Source organism: Gorilla gorilla, chromosome 10 (assembly GCF_029281585.2).
Source record: "Gorilla gorilla gorilla isolate KB3781 chromosome 10, NHGRI_mGorGor1-v2.1_pri, whole genome shotgun sequence".
Classification (NCBI taxonomy): Eukaryota; Metazoa; Chordata; class Mammalia; order Primates; family Hominidae; genus Gorilla; species Gorilla gorilla.
The window spans coordinates 84962395-84984150 of NC_073234.2; the positions used below are offsets into that span (position 1 = coordinate 84962395).

The 21756-nt window shown below is 40.9% G+C and overlaps 1 protein-coding gene across 3 annotated transcripts in view; it reads right to left on the reverse strand.

Annotated features, from left to right (window-relative positions):
- The window catches only part of BEST3 (bestrophin 3), a 54125-nt gene that overhangs the window by 13500 nt on the left and 18869 nt on the right, over positions 1 to 21756 (reverse strand). For all 3 annotated transcript variants that reach the window (XM_019037818.3, XM_019037817.4, XM_004053553.5), the window contains 5 exons: positions 20007 to 20161; positions 18445 to 18522; positions 18181 to 18333; positions 14154 to 14234; positions 12697 to 12848 (listed from right to left, as the gene is read on the reverse strand). In XM_019037818.3, the coding sequence (XP_018893363.1) occupies positions 12697 to 12848; positions 14154 to 14234; positions 18181 to 18333; positions 18445 to 18522; positions 20007 to 20161 (619 nt within the window). The remainder of the gene's footprint in view (positions 1 to 12696; positions 12849 to 14153; positions 14235 to 18180; positions 18334 to 18444; positions 18523 to 20006; positions 20162 to 21756) is intronic.

Sequence of the window (21756 nt, forward strand, 5' to 3'; positions counted from 1 at the left end):
TGGGCTCTGCTTGTGATAAAATTTGATGGATCGGCTACCAAGAATTTCCTGCTGAATTTTTACCATTTAAAAAATAAAACAAATAATTCTACCATTTAATTAGTTAATTTATTTATTTGAGACAGAGTCTTACTCTGTCGCCCAGGCTGGAGTGTAGTGGTGTGATCTTGGCTCACTGCAACCTCTGTCTCCCAGGTTCAAGTGATTCTCGTGCCTCAGCCTCCCCAATAGCTGGGATTACAGGTGGGTGCTACCACACCCAGCTAATTTTTGTATTTTTAGTAGAGACGGAGTTTTACCATGTTGGCCAGGCTGGTCTCGAACTCCTGACCTCAAATGATCTGCCCACCTTGCCCTCCCAAAGTGCTGGGATTACAGGCATGAGCCACCACACTTGGCCAAACCTACCATTTTAAATCTCCTTCAGGACTGACATAAAATGAATAATTGAGGTGAGATAAGCCTGTTTGGTAGTTTGGTCTACTCTGGCCTCGGATTACATAGTTATTTGCCACACATCTCTGTGGAATTACAGCCTTAATGGGGTTTGAAGAACAACTTAAAGCCTTGTCCTTGAACTACAAATGCTCATCATGGTAGCTCTGGGAGCAACAGTAACCAGCTGGTCCCAGTTCACTATTGGTAGTGACATCTCTGGTGACAAGATGCCGGGTGCATTTTATGTGACATGAAGGAAAACATTGGGACAGTATAATATTGGTGTAACTTGAAAGGGCAAAGCAAGCAGCCAAAGAAACGTCGTTCCTCATGTTTATGAATAAAACATGGATGACTGAGATGATTAACCGGCTGAATGTCCCGGGACGGCGTTCGATTACAACCTTGTGCTGTTTTTCTAAAGCTCCAGCAGCGCCCTTGGCTACCAGATAGCCTTCTGACCCACCCTCCACTGTGTGAGGGTCAGATTCTATTACATCGACTTGAGAAATGCAGACTCATGCTTCAGTGGCCTTGGTGACCCTGCTGGGTGGATTGCATTTGGTCAGCTCTCCAGTCACACTCCACAGGCACCCATTTAGTTAGGGAGGAGGACACCCGAGGAGTCACAAGTGAACTTGTTCACTAACACAGCCACTCCGGATGTGTTCTGGGAATCAAGGACAAGCTGGCAATCTCTCTATATAGGACAGGCGTCTGTCTTCCATTTGGGATCTCAACTATTTATTTAGGATTTGTTTTTTTAAACTACCTCTAAAGGTTGCAATCTTGTAAGAAAGACAATCTTCTAGGAAAAAAGTTTATATTTTTAATACTTCAAAACTTTGTGACTCAAAAGACAAAAACCTTATGCCCTGGTATAGGACATATGTATTATACCTTCAACTGCAGCAAGAGGTATAAACCCCTGGGTCATAGATGGGGGAAAATAGACAAGTTGCAACAAGCAAACTGCAAAATGCCTGGTGCTCTTGCTAATGTCGTACTGAATCATAACTGACATTGGGTAGGTCTGCCAAGAAGACCCTATTGTACCTTCCTGGCTCATAAGACTATGGAGTGGATGCATGAGGTTTATCTGTTTATTCACCCGACTAAATTTATTGAGCACTTATCATAAACAATTTGTTGCATTAGGTACCTTTAAATTATCACTTAAAAGGAGAGAGAAGACATATAAATAAATATCTACATTTGGGGCAAAGCAAGTTTTTGAGCTGGGCTTTGACACTGAGTGGGAATTGGATAGATAGAAAAGGGACAGAGCATTCCAGGTGAAAGAAGTGACTTGAACAAATAAGGCAGCGGGAAAGTTTAGGGTGTTTGTGAGAAATAGGAGATACTTGAATCTGTGTGAAACACACAGAAAAGTGTCAGGCCTAGGCTGGAAAGAGGTCCTTGGACCGTGCCATGAAGAGTCGTATACCAGGTTGTGGGATGTGAACTTTATCCCGGAGACAGAGGGCAGCTGTGGATTGTCTTTGAGAATGGAGGGCATTGCTAGGGTTGTGTGGTGTGGGTAGGGGTGTCCATGGTGGAAGGGTACACAAAAAGCAACGTTGATGACTGCTTTAGATAAGAAACATGACTTGAAAACTTTTCACTCCTTTAGTCTGAAACAGGGTCTTTAGAAGCACACTTGGTGATCAGTGCTCTGGGGGGCAGTTTTCAGTATCTTACACTGAGTGGTGAATGATGCCCTCCAGGTCTTAATGCTGTAACAGAGCAGTAGGGAAACTCCCCAGCATGACAAACCTAAAGACGTTTCTTCTAAATGCTTCCATGGAAGATCTCATTGCCAACACACAGTGTTCATCTCCTCCTTTCTCTGGTAGCCACTATTCCCAATATGACAGCAGAAGCTGTGCTTTAAGAACAAAATAGTTTAAAATAGAATACATATTTATTTATTTATTTAGAGACAAAGCCTCACTCTGTGACCCAGGCTGGAGTGCAGTGGCACAATCATGGCTCACTGTAGCCTTGACCTCTTGGGCTAAAGTGATCATCCCACCTTAGCCTCCCAAGTAACTAGGACCGTGGGCGTGCACCACCATGCCTGGCTAATTTTTTATTTTTGGTAGAGATGGGGTCTCCCTATGTTGCCCAGGCTGGTCTTGAACTCCTGGCCTCAAGTGGTCCTCCCGTCTTGGCTTCCCAAAGTGTTGGGATTATAGGCGAGAGCCACCACACTCAGCCTTAGAATAGTTTGAAAGAGTATTTCCCAAATGGGAGGCTGGAGTATAAATTTTAGTTTCTTTTATGTTTTTTTTTATGCTCCTTATTTGATATTTAAAGTGTCCTCTTAGTCTAGGGTTAGTACAATCCTCAGGCTCAATATAATACCACTTAACCAACTAATAGCAGAAATATTATATGATAGAATAAAAGTACCCTCATTATATTCCTATGTATTAGGGAGAGTCAGCTGAAAAAGCTAGGTTTTATGTTCTGGAACTTATTTGGACTGAGAGAGGCAGGTAATTAGAGATAGGAGGACATTCATGGAAAGTGTCATGAGGCCATCAGTTTCCAGGGATAAAATTTGAGCACTGTCTCTGTGGTGGGAAAAATAATTTATTTTGAGAGCTTGCAGAGCCAGGATTGCTGTGTCTATGCTGACACCAACCAGCTGTGTGATCTTTGGGGACTCATTTAATCTCTTGTGACTTAGCATCATTCTTGGTAAGCTGGTGATAATTATCCTTTACCTGCCTTTTAGGTTGTTTGAAAGTTCAAAAGGGGTGACCTGTGTAGAAAAGCTTTGAAAGTAGAAGATGTAAAAAGGACTCTGTCAATGACTGGCAGACTTTCAGAAGTGGTTTCCAAGTTATCATTGACTTCTCAGACAGGGTTGGAGGAGATGATAATGTGTGTCTGAAGGTCACTCCCTTTTCTTTTTCAAGATTGTCCTTTTAAAAATGTTACTACACCTAGGAGATATCACTTAACAATTAACACCTTCAAAAGGGATGACTTAGCCATTTAATGATAAGCCATTTAATGATAGGGCACTGGGTGGGTGAAGAGGAAATATAAGAACTGGAAGAAGCCGGGTTATTTGAGGGAAGGAAGAGAGGTCTGCTCCAATGGTGAAAATTGTGGAGACAGACTGCCCTGACCTTGCCTCTCAATATTGTTTTTTTTTGTGCCATTTGCCAAACATCATCAAGCCCTGCAATACACACTTATTGTGCAATAGAAACCATCAATACAAAAATATAGAAAACATGAGAATGAGAACAGTTGTGTCACATATTGGGCTATTTTTGAAAGGGAGAAGAGTAAAAGAAGAAGAAAGAGAAAAGATTATGTTAAGCCAGTCAGGCTGGTTAGTTATAGTTGAGTCCAGAAGAAGGGAGAGCATGCATTATTTCCACAGGTTAGGTAGATGTCTGGATTAAAATTATTTTAATCTCAAGTGTTAATAAAAAACCCAAATTTCAAAATACATATGGAATACCTACACAAACATCAGCCCCACGGTTTCTCTTGCAAATGACAAATATCCGAGGGCATAAGCAGCCATGATTTAATTAGAAACTTTAAAAGATGCCTGGGCTGGTCAGGGGTGCAGAAGAACATGCTTCCCCCTCTGCTGCCATAACAAAGAGGCAAGAAACAGGCTGATGAAGATGTCATCAGACTGCTATACTTGTTGGGGTGTGTCTAATATAGGAAGACAAAAATAGCCCTGATTGCTTGAAGGATTTAATGCATTTCTCCAAAGAAAGCTTTTTGCAAAGCAACCCCCTTCTCACGAGAGTGATTAGGTAAATATAGAGCTTCAAAAAGATTGAAAGATAAAACTGGATGATGCTTGTCTCTCTTTCTCTGCTCTACTTTTGAAGCGGTATTTTGACAATTTAAATTCGAATAATAAGAGGCCTTTTTAACAGAATTGAAATGAGGAATTTAGGAAAATGATATTGAGTATGATGAATTCTACTTCTCACTGCAGATTTATTGTTTTCAAATTGCTAGTGTACTCACAGTCAGGCGACTGCCTTGGAGGGAGCCGATAATTTGCCTGAGAATCTATCAGGGCAGAGACATGTGTGGAGAAGCATTTTTTTCATGGGCAAAGCAAAATGTACTCTTCAAACCCATCTGAGGCGCATGCGGCTATTTTTAACCATCTGCACTGCAGAATCATCATCAAAGCTGTAGCCAAGGATTTATAAAATGGGCAAGGCAACCCTCCCTCTGAGCTGGGAGGTGTGGGGCTAAGGGTTATGAGGAAAATCCAGTGGACCAAATATTGTATTCATCCAGCCTCCCTCAGCCCTCTTTCAGGTGGACAGTTCCAAGCTCCAGAGCATCCTAGAAGGTAGCCCAGAAAGCTGCATTTAGGGCTGATGACCCCACTACTACCCGTGTTGGCCTATCTGGTCATTGAACCAAGGGCTTTGGCAAATCTGGTTGAAGAAGTGGCCTCTTGTGCCTTTAAAGAAGCTTATCTAGCTACATCCTACCACCCTGGTTATGTTCTCTCGGCTCTTGCTGGCTGACACAAAAAGAAGTTATGGCCAAAAGTGGGGGTTCACTTAAAGTTCCCTCTTTAATATTGTTATATTCTATAGGAATTTTGTTAAAAAAGGAAATCAAGCCATGTACACATCTGATACCATTTAAAGATGAAAACTGATTGCCCATGGTGACCTCACATCACGGTATGAAAGAATCCTTGAGTAAGTTCTAAAATTATAAACTTAATGCACATTCATCTCCTTGGAAGTTTCCATTTCTCCTTCCTTTCTGGTACATTAAGTGAAAAATCAATGTTCCCAGAATACACTTTTGTTGAAGTTAGTAATTCAGAATTTGAGATATTTTTGGTAGTTTGTAATATAAGCATGCAATCGTATGTATCAGACTACGTATTTTCTTGTAAAGCTAAAATATTTGAATATAGTTGACTAAAAAGGATTACTAAGTATCATCAACATAGAAGTATATTTAACCACGCTTTAATAAAGTCTTCACTCACTAAAATATGTATTTTGCTATATTTGAATTAATATCACTAAAAATACTTCTGACCTACTGTATAATCCTAAATATTTTGTGCACATTAAGTACATTTGCATGTTTGTATAATTACCAAAAAATCATGTTATTGTTACATATTCCTAGAACTTTTCGAATAAAGATAAGTAGAAATTATTATTTCCGACAAAGTTTCATAGTACCAAATATGTCTTAAATAAATTCCTCAACTCCTAGCCAGAAGGAGCTCTTTAAAATTTTGAATATTTTTCCTCTTTACTAAGTGGATCCTTAATTGACTTCATAGACCCCCTTTTTAAGATTATTATATATGTGAGAACATTTTGACATAATTATTTGAATTATGGCAGAAGAGCCCAATAAAACAAAGCTCTTTAAATGGGATTACAGTCAGCAGTTTAAAGTTTACAGGCTTGGAGCATGCTTTTAGATTAGCAAGACAGTTAGAGCAAGCACTCTGGACACACTTGAGTGATCCATTTCATAAGCAGTTACAGCCTCTCTTCTCCAGAATTTCAAATCCTTTAGCTGTTATGAATGGATAGTTTGTTAGGGTTTTTCCAATGCCCTTAAGGGATTATCTTCTTTACTGTTGGCTGTTTTGATTTTCAAGATAGGACTAAAGGGCATTATGAGACTTCAGGTCTTAAATTTCTGTGTTTCATTCCTCAGAGTCTTAAACATTTGTGTTAATGGGTAATCCCAAGTAATTGAAAGATAGTAAGAATTTTGAAGTGACTTATGATGATATAATCTGAAGACAGGCATTCTAACTCTACCTCAAGCCAGTTGTGACAGGATAGTTCTGGACCTTGATTTTTGTTCATTTGTTTTTAAAAATTATTTTCAGCAACACTGGCTTGAATTTAAGCATTTAAAATTTCTTTGGGTAAAGTTATTTTTATTATGCATGTGTTTATTATTGTCCCAGGAAAACTCATTATTGCATTAGGGTTTGGGTATATTTTCTCGCTGTGCATCTTACAGACAATGTTCTTTTGGCTACTTGTGGGTGTTTTCTCGATCTTGGTTAATAGTATCTCCATAGTTAAGCTAATGAAAAGATGCCTTAATTAAAACGCAGATCAAGGCTGGGTACGGTGGCTCCCACCAGTAATCCCAACACTTTGGGAGGCCTTGGTGGGAGGATCTCTTGAGATCAGGAGTTCAAGACCAGCCTGGCCAACATGGTGAAACCCTGTCTCTACTAAAAATACAAAAATTAGCTGGGTGTGGTGGTGCACGCCTGTAATCCCAGCTACTTGGGAGGCTGAGGCAGGGGAATTGCTTGAACCCGGGAAGTGGAGGTTGCAGTGAGCTGAGATCATGCCACTGCACTCCAGCCTGGGTGACAGAGAGAGACCCTATCTCCAAAAAAAAAAAAAAAAACCACAAAAAACCAAAAAAAAAAAAAAAAAAAGCAAGTAAAAAATATGCCATTAGCCTTACCCAAGACAAAACAAAAAAGCCATCCCTAGAAGTCTGAATTGAGGAGGGAAACAGACCAGAGTCCCTGTCTCTTAGTGAATACAGTCTGGTCTATTTACCCCATCAATTCAGACTTCTCAAAAAAATAGTCCATGGATACTTAATGAATTGAGGAATTATATGCGTTTTGGGTTTGTTTTATTTTTGTTTTTTTAAGTATGAAAATGGCATTATGATCTATTTGCTTTACCATGATCAAATGGTGGGGAAGATAAAGGCGGGTGGAGAATGAAACAAGACTGGCCGTAACTTGATAATTGAAGGGGTGATGGGTACATGGAGCTTTTTCATAGCTTGTTCTCTACCTTTGGAACTGCTTAAACTTCTTTTTTTTTTCTGAGACAGGGTCTCGCTCTGTCACCCAAACTGTAGTGCAGTGGCACGAGCTTGGCTAACTGCAACCTTCCCCTCCTGGGTTCAAGTGATTCTCCTGCCTCAGCCTCCCAAATAGCTGGGACTACAGGTGTGCACCACCATGCCGGCTAATTTTTGTATTTTTGGTGGAGATGGGTTTCATCATGTTGGCCAGGTTGGTCTCTAACTTCTGGCCTCAAGTGATCTGCCTGCCTTGGCCTCCCAAAGTGCTGGGATTACAGGCGTGGGCCATCGTGTCTGGCCCGGTTTGAATTTTCCTACAACAAAATTATTTTTTAAAAACAGCTTACACTGGCAATTTGACCTTCTTACTTATCAGTCACTTCTAACCTACTACGGTTTAATTTCTACCCCACACTCTCACTTAAGCCTCTGATGACCCTAACATGCAAAACCTATGGCATGCTTTTCAGGCTTTATTTGGAAACTTTGTACCTTTGGCCTCTTGACAGGGCATTTTCTGGGTTACTCTGCATCTATATTGACCATTCCTACTGTGACTACCCTTTTCCTCTGACCACCCTTTCAGTAATAGTATTCTACCCTTCGTATTCTGCTCTGTTTCCTTGATACTGTTCTGATTGCTCCCACCCACTCTTTGGTTCTACGTACTGATACCAGTAAAATGCATCTTCTGTCCCTGGACTCACTGCATGCTGGCCATCTCCGTGTGAATTGCCCATAGAGGTCTCAAATTCAACACATGCAAAAGGGAGAGCTCATAATCTTTTCCTTAGAGCAGTTTCACCCTTACACTCTCTCATCTTTGGTTTATTACCGTTCTTCACTCCTTCTCCTTTCTTGAATCTGTCCCTTCTGTCACCTCTACCGTCTACATCCCTTGTGATACACCTACTTCAGGCCCTTATCCTCTCCTGTTTAAATGACAACAGCCTGCTAACTCTGGCTCTGGTCTTATCCTCAGCTATCTGTCTTTCAGCCAGCTGCCAGGCTAATCTCTCCAAAGCAAAAATGTGACCCTGTCACTTAATAGCTTTGAATAATGGCTGAAACCCTTACGTGGCCTATAAAACCCTCCATCTTCTCCCTTGCCTCCTCTCCAGATTCATTTCTTGGCTCTTCTGCTTTGCCTATCAAATTGTTACTCTGAGTACACTATTTATTATTCCCTTCTGTCTTTGCCCATATTGGCCTGAAATGTGCCCTCTGCTGAATCCCCTCAATTCTATCTGTGCACTGGCTCCTAATTCATTCTTTTTTTCTTTTTTTGAGATGGAGTTTTGCTCTTCACTCTTGTCGCCCAGGCTGGAGTATAATGGTGCGATCTTGGTTCACTGCAACCTCCTCTGCCTCCTGGATTCAAGTGATTCTCCTGCCTCAGCCTCCTGAGTAGCTGGGATTACAGGCTGTGCCACCATGCTCAGCTAATTTTGTATTTGTAGTAGAGACTGGGTTTCACCATGTTGGCCAGGCTGGTCTCGAACTGCTGACCTCAACTGATCCACTTGCCTCAGCCTCCCAAAGTACTGGGATTACAGGCATGAGCCACCATGCCCGCCTCCTAACTCATTCTTAAAGATGCATATTAGAGTCCCTGACTCCAAGAGGCTTTCTTTGCGTCACCAGGCTGGGTGAAGTGTGTCTTCATTGCGTGTGTTCCCATAAGGCTGAGCGTTTCTCCACTGTAGCATTTACCACATTGTATTGTCACTTTTCTCCGCCTTACATCTGTGAGCTTGGGAGGTGTTTTTTTCTTTTCTTTTTTTGACTACCTCTAGCATCTGGCATAGAACCTACCTCATAGTAGGCCCTGAAAAAGATTTACCAGAATAAATAAACGAGCACATTCTGTATGTGAGGGTCCAAGGGAAAATATATTTTAAATTTGTGCTTAAGATAGAAAGAAGGAAAATTAATTTATTTGAGTTATATATATTTGGTAAATATGCAGAAAATAGGGCCATGTTTTGAACATGTCCCTTAATATAGAGAGTAAAGACATTGTCTCCAAGGAGTTTCCTTCTGAAGTGGAAATGAACAGTGTGCTGAATGTGAACAGCGCTGTTGAATGTGCTGGCTGGGAGGCAGGTCTTCTTGCAGGTGGCCCTTGGAGAGTAGTACTTTTGCTCTGTTCTTGAAGGACATTGCTTTGATTTTAGAATATCCGGGTTATGGGAATTGTGGCTACAAACCCAAAACATTGATATGAAAAGGTAAGGAAAATTTGATTTCTGAATTAAATATGCTGGGAACATACACCTTAAACAGAATAAGAAAATTTAAAAAAATCTCATCCAGGAAAGGATTTTATATGGTCATCAAGAGGCAGGCACTTTTATAAAATGGAATGCTTGTGTCTACAGCATCTTGACACGTGATCTTCACTCTCATGCAAAGAGCTCATTGGCTCAGTCAGCACCAACAAGACCACCAGTGCTACAGTTCTTAACTTTTACCTTCCCCTTGCCCTTAGCCTCAGTCAGGTGGCTCATTTGACATTGACCTTGTATTTGGTGAGGGAACCATTCATTGCTTAGGGAATTATCTTCTGTGATTTTAGAGAACATCTACTGTTTTTGCTAGCCCAGCGAAACCATTCACTCTTCTGCTGATAATAGCACCCTGCTTTTTCTTGAGATATCACATACTCCATATGGTTGGACGGGGCTGACTAGAACCCTTGGTTCAAAGATGGACCTATAAACCAGCCATGAATAGTCAAAATATTGTCTCCCTGTTGACGGTAATTAGCTCAGAAATGGATATGTGAACCCGAGCCCAGTCAGTCATAGCAAATCCATCACTTCAGTTTCAAGAGTTGGAAAAGAGACGTGCTCTTTCCACAGGTTAGCTGAGAAGGTAAGCTGTAAGCCTGGAGCTTGCCATTTTGCCATTTTTGCCCTCAGGATGGGAGAGCCTGCCTGAAATCTGAGCCAGTGGAGAGAAAAGCAGACCTGAGAGGGACGGGGCAACAGTGAGTCTTGGTGACATTCTCTGAGCCTCTGGATCTAGTGACACCCAAAGCTAGGCTCGTCTCTGGATGTGACACTATAAACCTCCTTTAGCTTAAGAAAGTTTGAATTTGGTTTTCTGTCATAGGCAACCAGAAACACTTTTTCTAATACCACAATCCTAGGAAAAATAGGCATTAAGAAATCCAAAGGGGGCCATTTCTATCAACTCAGGGCTTCTGATCACCTATTTTCCTGCAGTAAATTTTCCTGGATTGTGGTCCACTTTAATGGTCCTCATTTATACAGAAAATCAAGATCAAGTGAGCTTTTGCCTAATTGTTTCTTTGAACAATTGGTTCTAGCAGATCGAGTTAAACCTCTCACAAAACCCTCTCCCAATAGATTCTGGCCTTTGTCTGTTCCTCTCTCCATCCTGCTGGTAAATAGGCCATTTTAGTTGGAGGACTTCTCTCTGACAACTGATAATTTTTTGCTGCAGTTTTAAATATTGTACCTCCTGGTTTTCTCTCAGTTGTTTTATTTTCTGTACCAAATTTCCAGGGTAAGTTTAATATGAAAAATAGCTTAAAGTGATTTAATCTTTCTCTGCTTCAGTCTGACATCCACAAATAAAACTTGACTAGGTGATAATAATCATCATGCTCTATGGTTTTATATAGAGCATCTTAATGTTTACAATCTCATCTAATCTTCCCAATGATCTTTTGGGGAAGGAATTTTCTCTGAGATCTTGTCAATCCCTATTTCTGTTTCTGTATTTAGAAACAAGAGAAATGTGTTTTAATATTTGCTAAAGAACATGAACATTTATGTAGTAATCTGCAGAATTATGATGATTAGGATGAATAAGTAGATCAGGATAAAAATTTTGAGACCTTCAAAAAATTATCTTAACCATGGGGTAACAACAACTCAATGGACATAAGAAATAGAGTGTGTGGAGCATTTGCAGTCTAAATAGAGTCATCACAATGATGCTCTGATTCTATCAGTATTGCTGGTCTCTTTTCTTTCCAAGTTAAATCGTCAAGTACTTTGCATTAATCAATGGTGAGAGTGAGGAGAAGGATAAAGCATATTTAATTATCTAAAATCAAACTCACAGAAGAACAGCTCTTATTAATTCTGAAAATTGAGATGATTGCTGGATGTCCATGAAGCTCTGCCCCTGCAGAAGGTATCATGAAGGCTGAGACATGCATACAACAAGAGATTCCTATCCATGGAAACTGAGAATACACTGAGGGCAGGGATGAGCTCTCTGGCCTGGAAGGAGCCCTGGGTGGGTGGGTCTGGTCTTAGAAGGCTAGCTAGAAGCAGAACCAAATCTAGCCTGGAGTAGGCAACCTTCTCTAAGATGTGCTTTGCGGGCAACAAGGCAAATCTCCTGGCTCCTAAATCTTTCTCATTATTTGCTGGAACTACTGAAATTCCACTCTCAGTCTTCCTTTTCTTTGGGTCTTGAAAGGTTTTCAGCCTCAGAGGCCCCTTTGGAAGAGAAGTGCCACAAACCATCACTGATGGGGATTAGGAGACATTCGGCAAAGGGAACAGGGTTGAAGCGAGATCTCCTGAAAGTAGAAGGAGGAGGGCAGGCCACTTCAGGGAGGAGGGAAAGAAGGGTCACAGGCAGCAACCACAGGACACAAACCCACTGCACAAATCCGCTTACAGCAGGCCTCAGGGAACTATGAGCCACAGTCTTGCCAAGAATTATAAGAAAAATTCCACGAAAGTTTCCCCTTTTGCTACAGTTTTTTTTTGTTTTGTTTTGTTTTGTTTTGTTTTGTTTTTGAGTGGAGAGTTTCTTACTTTCTGAATTAGTCTGTGCTTTTCTCTTTAATTTACTTGGAAACTGTGGCATCTGCCTTCAGCAAATATACTTAAACTTCTCCCACATTCACACAATTCTCCAATATCAAATACATGCTCAGACTTCATGAAATTATTATAGAACTGTACCTGATTTACTTCAGGCCTCAACTCATTTATTTAAAGCTCATTATACTTAGGGGTGATAGCTGTGTTAAAACCACTGAACAGAGACTGACTTACATACTAAGCCTAGGTAGAAAAAAATGCCAAAAAAGGTAAAAAGATTAGAACAGTGATCTATCTGCTCATTTCCTAGATATTGGAGATATTTATTTTAACTTTCGTGAATTAATTAATTATTTTTCTTGAGACAGGGCTTCACTTTGTCACCCAGGCTGGAGTGCAATGGCACAATCACAGCTCACTGCAGCCTTGAACCCCTAGGCTCAAGCAGTCCTCCAACTGCAGCCTCCCCAAGTAGCTAGGACTACAGGTGCCATCACAGTTGGCTACTTTAAATTATTTTATTTCTTTTTTTTTTTTTTATAGAGACAAGGTCTCACTATGTTGCTCAGGCCAGAAAATATTAGAGATTTTTTAAAAATGCACTTACCCCATCTGGACTGTTGACCCCAGAAATGAGGGTATGCAGTAGTCAGCAGCTGCCAATGTGTATGGTGGGCGAGCAGCAGAATCGTCCCAGTAAATGTCCTTCTTCATCTTGGGTAAGCTCATGTGCATTTCGTCCACAGCTAAAAGAGAGACCTAAAATCATTGTTATATTGTTAGAATAACTCAGATGTAAATTAAATAAAAAGGAGAAGTTTTTGTGGGCAGATGAGAGTTAGAGTGGCCTAGGACACAGTCTAAATGAGTGAATATACAGATGTCTATAGTTCATACTTGCCATGACCACAGCTGCCACAGAGAGTTGTATCTGTTGTTTACTACTCGAGAGCACTTGGCGATGAGGATAAGTGGGGCTTGAAGCCTCCCACACTCCGGGATCAAACCACACACTCCAGAGTGGAGCTGCCTCTTAGCTGGAGGGAGGGGAGCCATCTTTTTATTCTTTGCTCACAACTGTGGTGTTGTTTTACCTGATAGCACCTACTTAACCCCAAATGTTACAGAAAGGTGAAGATTCCGCTTTTCATTCTGTTAACCCTGTAAACACATTTTTACTTGACATCACTTCTTATATGCCCTGGTTTCTTGTTCATTTCTTTGTTTGGAAAAACATAACAAGAAGTCTATACTGCTCAGTGCTATGGTGCTCTCTCCTCTTGGCTTTGACAAAGTGATGCATGAATACATTATTAATCCTCTGGGATTCCAATTTTGACAAAGTGAGTGACCTAGGCATTATGCATCCTCCCTAAGAGACTGACATTGGGATCTACTGTGAGATGTTCGAACTTACTTAACTGCCGAGTAAGGGCTTGAAACAAATGAACAATGTGAAGGCCTTCACAGGGAAGAGAATGGTCTAGGGAGAGTCTTGCCTAAAAGGAAAATTCCTTAGTGCTGGTTCTTCATGAAAAGCTCTCTGGAATAGTGCTTCAGGGTAAGGGCCCTGGGGCCCATTTAGTGCATTTCATGCAGATTTGAGACACAAGCTGGCATGGCCCAGGCTCCCAGTGTCCAGCTGGTGGCTATCTGACTGCTGGGACTGATGTGATACCACTTGGGAACTCCCACCAGCTTGTGTCTGGATGCCATTTTAAGTCGCTATTAACCTCTCTGGTTGGCAACAGAAAACAAACTAAAGATCAATTTAAAATACTCCTCTATGCTGCGATGAAAGAGGCTGGAAAAAGCTAATAGAGAGGCTTACAAAGAAAATTGGCTTGAAATTCTACTTAAAAGGAACTAAGTTTCACTGGAGCTGAAATCTCGGATGTGTAAGCTTCCGAAAGGACCTGAGACAGCACAGTGCACAGCCAAGCCTCTTTCATTTGTGGCTAAAGCTCTGAAGCCAAGGGGTGTGCATTTAAAATCTGCTGAGATTTGAAATATCGCAAGTGATTTATTATTAATATTTGAAAAAGAAAGAAAAATTCCTCTAACCTGCAAATTTCTGTCAATGCACCAGTTAGTTTCAAAATCATCATCGTCTTCTCCAAAAGGGTTGATAAGCTGCTCTGCTACCTGTAGTTGAGAACATAAAATAAATCCATCATGATACCTGTGAAAACTAAGAATAGAGACTGAAGATGATTCCTGTTTTCCTCTCTGCTTCCTTGTGTGACTTTCATAATATGAAGAGTAGAGGGGAGTAGATTGTTCTACCGAGATATTTATTAGCAAGCAAGACATGATTCTCAAACCATGAATGATGCACCTTTGTAGGTATGCTCTCCAAATGGATCTGTCCATTCAGCTGGTGACAATGCAGGCCCTATCAGGGGAAGCCATGTCCTATTTAGGAGCCAAATCAAATGACTGAATAGTGAAGGAGAACCAACTATTTGCAAGGCACTCTGAAGGGTACACAGGCTATGCTTTCAGGGAATTACAGGGCCCAGATGATAAGACAAAATGTACACAGGGAGAAGGTTAAACAGTAAAGAAAGACTTAAATCACAAAGAAAATAATATAAGAGGCTTTCAAAATTTATTTTTATTTTTATTTTTTTAGACAGTGTCTCGCCCTGTTGCCCAGGCTGGAGTGCAGTGGCATAATCACAGCTCACTGCAAACTCTGCCTCCCAGGTTCAAGCAATTCTCCTGCCTCAGTCTTCTGAGTAGCTGGGACTACAGGCGAGCACCATCACATCCAGCTAATTTTTTTTGGATTTTTTTCAGTAGAGATGGGGTTTCACCATGTTGGCCAGGCTGGTCTTGAACCCCTGAGCTCAGGTGTTCTGCCCTTCTTGACCTCCCAAAGAGTTGGGATTACAGGTGTGAGCCACTGTGCCTGGCCGAGCTTTCATAGTTATTGAACGTAACTGCTAAGTAAATGAGTTAGAGAGCTAGTAAGTCCTAAAGTTGGAAATTGAGGCTTACCTAGTTTTACCCTAAAGGATTTACCCTTATCCAGTAAGTTAGTTTTCCTGCCAGGAAAATGTTAGGTAGCTATTGTCACAAATCTTTTAACATTTGATCAATATTAAATATTCTTATCATGTTCCTGAATTGAATAGCCTTCTTGATGAGAGGTTTATATGTCAAATACAACTCATCTATCATTTTCCTTGTTGAAAAATTTCCCTTGGTTTTTATTATCTGGACATGCGTGCATGCTCGTGTGTGTGCATGAGAGAGAGAGACAGGGAGAGAGTTGGGGGAGAGGGAGATTTTACATTGAGTCTAGATGGAAAAAAATTTTAAATGTGTAAAATAAAGGCACCATGTGATTAGTTTCTAGAGTCTAAACATTCTAGATTCTGAAACTATTCAGTAGAAAATCTACCTACTTATCTTTTAGGATTTAAGTCAACGTATTAATACTTAGAGCAGTTTTTTTCAACCTTGGCTGCACATTAAAATCACCCGAGGAGCTCTTAAGAAAACCCGACTGATGCCTGGGTCCCTCCCCGAGAGATTCTGATTTAAGCAGTGTGAGGTTGAGCCCAGGCATCAGTGTCGGGTAAAGCTCCCAGGGGATTTTCATACGTGGCTCTTATTTTAAGTGCCTTTCCTTAGTCAGGTCTGTGCCCTGAATCAGTAAGCCTCACAGTGATATCTATGTTGAAGTTCTTGTCACTAGTTCCACGGGGCTATCTGCCCTTTCTTGCCTGGAGATTTACTTAGATTAATTAAGGGTACTGGTTGAGTCCTGAAACCTATTTTTATTCTATCCAGATTTTCATTTTTATGCAATCAGTCCTGCATGTATTATCGTAGTCTACATTAAATTGACAAAATGGCATGTATGTTTCTGAATTGACCAATCTCAAAATATATCTTTTATTCCACTGGGGGCTGCATTTTCAGCAAGTAACTGAGTGATATACTATTCATAAGGTTAAGATGGCTTTTCTACACTTTGAAAAGATTTATAAATATCCTAATTGTTGAGACAGAACAGCTGTTTAGAAATGGAGGCACAACCCATTGGTGTTTAGATTTGCCTATCTTTTTTTTTTTTTTTTTTGAGATGGAGTTTCGCTCTTGTTGCCCAGGCTGGAGTGCAATGGCATGATCTTGGCTCACTGCAACCTCCGCCTCCCAGGTTCAAGTGATTCTCCTGCCTCAGCCTCCCAAAGTGCTGGGATTACAGGCATGCGCCACCACACCCAGCAGGTTTGCCTATCCTTTAATGGAGCTAAGATTGTGCCTTTTAATATTTTGTCTTTTAAGATTTATTTTTTTATTTTAGACAGGGTCTTGCTCTGTTACCCAGGCTGGAGTGCAGTGGTGTGAACATGGCTCACTGCACCCTCGGCCTCCTGGGCTCAAGTGACCGTTCCACCTCAGCCTCCCAGGTATGTGGGACTGCAGGCATGCGCCACCATGCCCGCTAATTTTTTGTATTTTTTTTTTTTGTAGAGATGGGGTTTCGCCATATTGCCTAGGCTGGTCTTGAACTCCTGAGCAGTCCTCCTACCTCAGCCTCCCAAAGTGCTGGGGTTACAGGCATGAGCCACCGCACCTGACTTTAAAACAGTTTATAAAGGAAAAGGATGTATATATTTTAGAAAGCATGTCAGAAGGAAGGAACCATTGTCTGCTCTTTATAGGCTGGTCAAGCACCTTACATTGACACAAAACAAAGAATAAAAAGCTTGGTGCAAGTCGGGGAAAGAAAGAAAAGTACTTTTTGAGAATGATTATTTGGGCCACTGTGGTGATTTTATATTTATAAAGCTAAAGTCTACTTTTTCCTCTAATGGAAAATGAAAGTCATTAGTCTCTTCTGCTTTCTTGCTCTTACGCAGGTAGAAATAATTAAGAATCACGGTAATCTGATTAAAAATTCTTTTACCATTTGTAAGGGACTTGGCTTTACTCTTTGGAGTATAATTTGAAATATCAACATATTATTTTTTTTGGTGAAGAGTCAAACCAATGAAAGGAAAGGCTTCTGCAGGGAAAATTGCACTGCAACCTGAAGGCCCCAGCGGGTCACGACAACGTATGGCTCTTTGGAAGGCCAAACATTTGAAAATTCTACTTTACGAATATCATCTGCATATCATCATTGCCTTTCAATGAACTTAATGAAGCCATTGTCATTGATTTTTTTCTATCACATACTTCCCATTTGGAAGTTTACAGAGGTGATGGAAGAATCAGGTCTCTGATATTGACACACATACATTTGAGGAGGTGGTGGTGAAGGGAGGGGAAGCAAGGAAAATTCTACACAGATAGTTAGGCAAACCATTCTCACCTCCTGAACCTGTTTAATTCCCTGGCAAACCAGATGTTGTCATTGTTTCTGGTGTTTCTGATTCTGATTCTGATGAATTCTGAGTCTCAGTTCTGGTTTTGAAAATGGGGTACATTTAGACCAGGCGCGGTGGCTCACGCCTGTAATCCTCGGGAGGCTGAGGTAGGAGAATTGCTTCAACCTGGGAGGCGGAGGTTGCAGTGAGCTGAGATTGCGTTACTGTACTCCATCCTGGACGACAGAGCAAGACTCTGTCTCAGGGAAAGTAAAAAAAAAAAAAAGAAAATGGGGTACACTTAACGTTGTGGGACACCTAGCAGAATTTCAGGGAATTGCAATAACTATTTATAGAGTTGAGCAGAACCAAGATTCTACTACAATATTAATGGTTAAGTCTGATTTACAAGGCTTCTTGTTGACTCTTTTACTCTGCCTAGTTGCTTGTTGTGGTATACAATATCAATTCAAGTACACTTACTACTTTAGTTACATTATTATAATCCTAATGGGAACACACAGAGACTTAAAAGAGAATTAATAGCCATAAGAGTGTTCTTCTAATGTCTTTGCACAAATGAGCTGTTTCTATCCCTCTCATTTGAATCTCTGGGAGAAAAGTAATAACATTGCTGAGCCATTACATGTTAAATCTACCTTTGACTCACTCATGAATGATTTGCTAAAGACTCAGTAAAGGATCAGTGTGGAGAGTCTGGAACATAACACATTACAAAGTGGGGCCCTGAGACCGTTGGCTACCTTAAGCCATCCTGCATAGAAGAAGAATTGTAGGAGGGTGAAGATGGGAATGTAAAGATCCAAGTCATGCCCTGCGTAGCCTTTGGTGGGATCCAAAAACTGGCGTCCAATCAGGCACGCAAAGAAGAAGGTGTAGACAGCAAGAGTGACAACCTGGAACAGAGAGAGACCAGAGTGAGGGGACAGTGCTGGCCTCCCGCAGCAAAGCTACAGTGCCAAGGTAGGCAAGTAGAAATAAAGAATTCCGTGCAAAGTATTTCTTACCTGGGTGTAAACCAGCGGAATCCCAACCCAGTCATAACCGAATAAGAGGCTGCACCAAGAGCGGTATCGATTCATTTCCTAAGCCAGAAACAGATCAAGCATGATTTACTAAGATGACGGGTGTGGTAATAAGTACTTACTGGGACTCAGAATGTGAGCATGTCTTTTACAGGACTGACTGTAAGGCTAGTAAATTGATTCCCAATGATACTCCAAAAGGAAAGTTCTAAAAATGACAATCAATCAATGAACATCATTGGAGCAATGAGTTTGTTGACAAGTACATTTGGACATTTTAAAAAATATTAAAATAAGTCATGGCCAGGTGTGGTGGCTCATGCCTATAATCCCAGCACTTAGGGAGGCCGAGGCAGGAGGATCTCTTGAGCCCAGTAGTTTGAGATAAGCCTGGGCAACACAGAAAGACATTGTTTCTACAAAAAATACATAAATTAGCTAGGCTTGGTGGCACACGCCTGTAGTCCCAGTTACTCCAGAGGCTGAGGTGGGAGAATCACTTGAGTACAAAAGGTCAAGCCTGCAGTGAGCCATGATTGTGCCACTATGCTGCATGTAGCCTGGACAACAGAGTGAGACTCTATTTCCAAAAAAAAAGGACTTCATAGAAATATCCCCCCGCCATTCTATTGAACCCATAATTTCCAAAATGTATATTGGCCCAAAGTCATGGTGAGAAGGAAATTGTTAATATTTTAAATAAGTAATTTTTATCGATATTGGTAGGTAATCTGGAAAGCAAATTTTTTGTTTCTCTCATTTTAAAACATGCTTACTGTAGATCTTAGAAAAGAGATATAATTACTCCTGTTTCCTCCCACAAATGGAGACTATAACACTCATATTGATAGAAAATCTATCTCTGAAGCAGGAAGGACAGGATTCTTTGATTTTTTTCATCGATTGCACACAAGTTATTATGGAAGACTAGGGAAAAGAGTTCACATCAATTTGGGCGCTATTTTTAAACAATTCACTTCCGTTAGCCTAATCCAGGGAGGGGACTGTCATGGCACAAATATACCCAGCCCTTACATAAAAAAATTTTTTTTCAGATGATTTCAGGGTTATTTTGATTAATGAAAATACTATTTTACTTACTAGAGTATCTGAAAGGCTGGCTTAACCTCGCGATATTCCAGTTTTGGGGAAATATTAGGCTGGGGAGGTTTATTTCTCCTCCAGGTTTTTTTTTCAAGGATCCTGGAGCCAGGGATGGCAAATATACTACATGGGCACCATAGCTTTTCGAGCCCTTGGCGACCCTTGGCTAATCAATCAAGGAATACTTTCTTACAGAGCCTATTACAAAGCATGATTCTGTTTAAAACGCAGCTTCCAAGGAACCATTTCCAAGCAACCTGAGTTTAACCTGTGTACCACCTCTGTCCTGCATGTTGAGGGGTCTGACACTAGTCCAATCTTTCCAGTTCCTCTGGAACCAGGACTGAACAAAGCTGACTCTTCCTGGTCTAACGTGTTATATCCAGGTCCTTCTTGGTCTCTGATTAGCGTATTTTTCTTATGATTTATGATATACTTACAGTCATCAATGATTGCAGATCAACACTGTCTCTGATTCTACCTTCATTCCGGGCTTTAGTTGCAAGATTTCCAAACCAGATGAATGGAACCCAATATTTCAGATGAGGAGACTTGAGGTGGTTGAATAATTTCCTTTCATCTGTTGTCATAAAACCTTTACAAAAAAATAAAAATAGGTAGGTATACAGACTTAGTTTGACACTAATACGTTACCATATTTCAGCATCTATATAAAAGCATATAATGAGGGGATATTAAAGAAATATGGAATAAAGCTTCCTGTCTCAAGTAGTTTATACTTGCATTAGAGTTAAGGAATGTGTGTGTGTGAGCGCACATGCACACACACATACATATACATGCACACCCACAAGTTATATAAAATCCCTGATAGAGGAGGCCATTAGGAGGTAAGGAGACATTAAATGTGAACTAGAACATTTGGGGAAATTTCTTCTTTAGGTTTTGGTTTAGTCATCCAAAGTTGGGAACCATAATACTTGGAATTGTTACGATTAAAATAATAAAATATGATAATGTATATAAAGCACTTGGCATAGTGCCGAACACATGATTCACATGACTTTTCTCCTGATCTCTCCTTTCCAAGTCCTACTTAATCATGTCCTCCTCTCTGAAGCCTTCCTTGAGTCCTTCTTACTCTTTCCTGAGGGATTTCTTCCCTTTAAAGTTCCCACATGGTACTCGCTCTTGGCTTGCATCATAGTAATATTACACATAAATGTTTCCCTTACTATGACCCTTTTGAAGGGCAAAGAGTATATTAATGTTCATCGTCCCCATAGCATTTTGCACATACTTTAAAATTGTTTCTTTGTGGCAGGGTGCAGTGGCTCACGCCCTTAATCCCAGCACTTTGGGAGTCCAAGGTGGGTGGATCACTTGAGGTCAGGAGTTCAACACGAGCCTGGCCAACATGGTGAAACTCCATCTCTACTAAAAATACAAAAATTAGCTGGGCATTGTGGCACACGCCTGTAATCCCAGCTACTGGGGAGGCTCAGGCATGAAAATCGCTTGAACCCAGGAAGCAGAGGTTGCAGTGAGCTGAGATTGTGCCACTGCACTCCAGCCCAGGTGATAGAGCGAGACTGTCTCCCCCGCCCCAAAAAAAGGGTTTCTTTGTGTGTGTGTGTGCATGTGTGTATGCATGCGTGTGTGTGTGTGTGTGTGTGTATAAAATGCAATTTGCTTGGGCTTGCAGTGACCTCTCTGAGCCTCAATTTTCTCATCTGTAAAAGAGAGATAATATTTGCTTCACAGGGATGTTGTAGAATTACCTGACATGATGAACATGTGTCAAGATGTTATTTAGCATAATGCTTAGCACACACTTAGCACCCACAAAGCACTAAGGTATATTGTATGAAACTTTAATTTTCCTCTGCCTTCTCCTCCCTCCCCAAACACCAAGGGAAGGGGAGATTGAATGACTGAATAAGAGGAATAAGGTAACAGGTTTATTTAATAAACATTTATTGAATGCCTGCTATATACCAGGGTTTGTTTGCAACAAGATGCACTTTAAAACTTACAGTTTACACTTGATCTTCTTTTTTTTTTTTAGATGGAGTCTTGCTCTGTCACCCAGGCTGGAGTGCAATGGCGCGATCTCGGCTCATTGCCAGCTCTGCCTCCAGGGTTCAGGCCATTCTCCTGCCTCAGCCTCCCGAGTAGCTGGGACTACAGGCACCTGCCACCACGCCCGGCTAATTTTTTGTATTTTTA